General features: G+C 62.1%; 1 protein-coding gene and 1 long non-coding RNA gene across 2 annotated transcripts in view; both read left to right on the forward strand.

The window, feature by feature from the left end:
- The window catches only part of UCKL1 (uridine-cytidine kinase 1-like 1), an 11,476-nt gene extending 10,170 nt beyond the window's left edge, over nt 1-1,306 (forward strand). The window contains exons 11-16 of the mRNA XM_010836642.1: nt 8-181; nt 269-331; nt 411-533; nt 673-780; nt 863-1,019; nt 1,128-1,306. Coding sequence (XP_010834944.1) covers nt 8-181; nt 269-331; nt 411-533; nt 673-780; nt 863-1,019; nt 1,128-1,207 — 705 coding nt within the window. The 3' untranslated portion in view covers nt 1,208-1,306. The remainder of the gene's footprint in view (nt 1-7; nt 182-268; nt 332-410; nt 534-672; nt 781-862; nt 1,020-1,127) is intronic.
- An 871-nt stretch (nt 1,307-2,177) lies between these two features.
- LOC104986108 overlaps nt 2,178-3,869 on the forward strand; it is a 6,308-nt gene continuing 4,616 nt past the window's right edge. The window contains exon 1 of the long non-coding RNA XR_825002.1: nt 2,178-2,262. This is a non-coding gene — a long non-coding RNA (uncharacterized LOC104986108). The remainder of the gene's footprint in view (nt 2,263-3,869) is intronic.

Genomic DNA, 3,869 nt, shown 5'->3' on the forward strand with positions numbered 1-3,869 from the left:
TCATCAGGTGAGCCCCCCCCTCCCCTCAGGGCACGGCGGGCGGGCGAGTTGCCCTTCCCTAACCTGGCGAATGACCGCCACCCACAGAGACCGGGAAACCAGCCGCGACGAGTTCATCTTCTACTCTAAGAGGCTGATGCGGCTGCTTATCGAGCACGCACTCTCCTTCCTGCCTTTCCAGGTCTGAGGACGGGGCTGGGGGAGGCTGGGTAGCAGGGAGGGGGAGAAGAGGCTCCTCACCCTCATGCCCCCATCCTGCCCTGCACAGGACTGTGTGGTGCAGACTCCACAGGGTCAGGACTACGCCGGCAAGTGCTATGCGGGGAAGCAGGTACCAGGGGCCTGGCCTGCAGTGGGAGATAGGTGGAAACTGGGGAGGCAGGGTCTGACAGCTCAACCTCATCCCCCAGATCACCGGCGTGTCCATCCTGCGGGCCGGCGAGACCATGGAGCCTGCACTGCGGGCCGTATGCAAGGACGTGCGCATTGGCACTATCCTCATCCAGACCAACCAACAAACTGGAGAGCCCGAGGTGAGGGGCCCCTGGGAGTGAGGGAGTGGAACCTCGGGGAGGGCGGGGTATGGGTGGAGCCAGAGGAGGGGGTGGCGGTGGAGTCCCCGAGAGCCCTGGTGGGCCTTCTGGGACCTCCTGACCCTGGGGCCTCCTGCAGCTCCACTACTTGCGGCTCCCCAAGGACATCAGTGACGACCACGTGATCCTGATGGACTGCACAGTGTCCACGGGCGCGGCAGCCATGATGGCTGTGCGGGTGCTGCTGGTGAGTGAGGGGGAGACGAGGAGTGGGTGTGTGGTGGGGCCGGGGCGGGTCCAGGGCCGCAGCTCAGCCCCTCACCCCACAGGACCACGACGTGCCGGAGGACAAGATCTTCCTTTTGTCACTGCTCATGGCGGAGATGGGCGTCCACTCGGTGGCCTATGCCTTCCCCCGCGTTAGAATCATCACCACAGCAGTAGACAAACGCGTCAATGACCTCTTCCGCATCATCCCTGGCATCGGTGAGGCTGCCTGGCCTCCAGTGGCGCTCAGGGGTGGGGTGGGGTGCGAGGGGGTGGGCAGATGGGCCTGCCTGAGACCCCACCACAAGGACCTGCTTTTTCCCCCAGGGAACTTCGGTGACCGCTACTTTGGGACTGACGCCGTCCCTGACGGGAGCGACGACGAAGAAGGCGGCTCCACTGGGTAGCCACCCACCTGCCCCAACTCCCCACGCCTCCCTGTCTCCCTTGAAGCTCGGAGTAGAGATGTTAATTTATTTTAATTAAAAAAAGTGTTACCCATGTAACTTGTCTAAACATTTTATAAAATAAAGCTTTAGGGAAAGGAAGCCGCAGCCGGTGAGCAGGGTCCAGGACTGTTGTCCCACCTGGACCTGGCTTGGGGAGCAGGCCCCAGGGCTGCCCCAGTCCTCAAGTTCTGAGGCCCCCATGGAACTGGAGGACTGAGGGAGCCTGCCCTCCACTGGGTTCTGGCCAGGGCCCTGCCTCCTCCCGCCCCCAGCCCCTGCAGGACAAGGGGTCCTGGTCTTGTACTTAACTTTCCTCGTGTCCAGGCTCGGCCACATTTAGGAGAGGGCAGAGCTCGACCTGCAGCTCCTGGACCTGCTAGACAGGCCCTTGGTGGCCACCTGGCCTGGACCTAGGGCTCTGGGTCTTACAAGGTGTCAGCAGCCTCTACAACCACTACCCCCGCCACCCCCACACCCCGCATGTTTGTCCCACGGCAGGGGGAGCGGGTGGGGGGAGGAGACTGGTGTGCGGGTGGCTGAAGGAAGCAGTGAGGAGTTCGTGCTGGCCACAGGGGCCCCACTTGCAGGGGAGACGCCGGTGCCTCAGCGAGCCGGCCACATTGTCAGGGCCAGAAACCACGTCCGGCCCTGCCTTCACAGTTTTTGGGCAAGGGTACCTGCTAGGGTGCAGACCTGCCTGGCTCACAAACCTGAGGCAGATTCCCAGCTGCAGTAGGTGGGCTGTCAGAAGCCCCCACACAGATGTCCCCTCCACCTCATGGCCTGGTCTCACTCTTTACTGCCCTCCTGGTCTCTCTTGGTTCCCCGCCCCCCTCACAAAGGCCATGTCATGGAAAAGCTAGTTGTGGGGCGGGGACAGGAAGTCTCTGGGTGGGGGCCAGGCGAAGGGCAGCAGATAAAGGCGGGAGTTTGGTCCAGAGGTGGTCAGGCGCAGGGCCAGAGGAGCGACACAGCCCTAAGGTCGGCAGAAGGGACCTCTCCCCCACAACCTGGTAAGTGGACAGCTCCCCGCTCCAGCCCCGTCTCCAGGGCCAAATTTATTCATTCATTCATCCTGTGCTCTAGTGCCTGGAGCCTGCAGCAGGCCTGGCCCTGCTCAAGTGCTGACAGGCAAGGAGGCAGAGATGCCCTTCTGTCTGGCCAGCTCTTCCCAGATGAGAAATGAGGCAGACAGTTGATGAGCTGGGCAGGAACTAGGTCATCCCAGGAGGGGCCCCCGAGTCCATCTAGAGGCTAACTAGCTCCCAGAGAAGATATCAAAGCCACACCTGCTCATGCGTGTGCAAAAAGCACATGGCCCCAGACACACACATGTGTGATGCAGCTCAGGGCTCTCACCCTACTCAGCCACCAGCCTGTGGGTGGGACAGCTTCCTCCCACTTCCCCAGAGTCAGTGGTGGCCTAGGACCAAGCCCTACCCCCTCAAGCTGAGGGTCCCTCACCAGAGACATCTCCCGGAGACAAGGTCACAGCTTAGGGGGGTTCTTGGGCCACATCCTGCCAGGACCCTGAGGGGTGGCAGAAGTGGTCACCTTCCAAACAGACCTGATGAATGGGTCTTTGGGGTGCCACTGGAGAAAGGGGCAATTCCTCCAGCCTCAGGGAGCCTCCCAGTCGCAGAAACAGCACCAGGGTTCAAGGTCCAGGACTGGAGCCACTGGGGACTTCCAGCATGAGGAGAAGCTGGGTGGTGCTGGTGGGGCCAGAGAAGCCCATCCCCAGGCAAACCGCTCAGGCTGCGTGCCAGCTGGGACTGATGAGTGGCCCCTTGTGTTGCTCTCTGGGCACCTGGGCTGCTGTGGCCCCAGGAGAGGCCAGGGGGTGGGGGACGAACCTGAGGAGTAGCTGAGGGTGGGCCTGCAGCCTGGAGAGACCCTCAGAGCCTGGGCCAGGACAGACCCCGAGCCCCTCCCTCACTTGTCCAGAGGCTCCTGGGACACGCGGTGAGGAACCCCAAAGAATAATGAGCCTTCGAAAGCCCCGTCAGCCGCCTGGGCGGTGCCTTCAGGACTGTCCAACCTGAGAATGGTGAGCATCCAGGGACAATCTCAGGTTTGTCAGCCCGCAAGGTGCCGTCCCCTCCCCAGCAGCAGCAAGGGGCACATGGACTCCAGCAGAAGGGTGTGTACTGTCTGGGTAAGGATTCCACCCATCAGAGTGTCTCAGTTCTCCGCTGGGACACCAGGAGTAAAGAAGAAACCGCCAGATGCCAGTGTCCTGGGTTTGGCTTGATACAGCCTGAAGTGCTCCAGGGTGAGTCCCAGTTAGTCGTTTGTACATGTTTCAGCGCTGAGCCCCTGTACGAGGCAGCCAGAGACGCTGCACGACAGGCTGCATGGTGCTGGGACACTTCCAGACCCTCCAAGGTCAAGCTGAGAGCTGGGGCGGGGGCAGGAAGGGAGGGGGCCGTGGATTCACTTTTGAAGGAACAGGGCAGGGGGCAGCAGGTGGGTTTTAGCTGTGCTTAGAACGGTGAGAAAAGGGCAACTAGCAACGGGGTTCGCGGGGACCCAGGTGTGTGACCCCGAGGAGGGCCCTGGTTGGGAGCCCTGGAGAGCAGAGCGAGGATACATCCGCTGGGGCGGCGGACAGGTGGGT

The sequence above is a fragment of the Bison bison genome, unplaced genomic scaffold (genome assembly GCF_000754665.1).
Source record: "Bison bison bison isolate TAMUID 2011002044 unplaced genomic scaffold, Bison_UMD1.0 scf7180017864063, whole genome shotgun sequence".
NCBI lineage: Eukaryota > Metazoa > Chordata > Mammalia > Artiodactyla > Bovidae > Bison > Bison bison.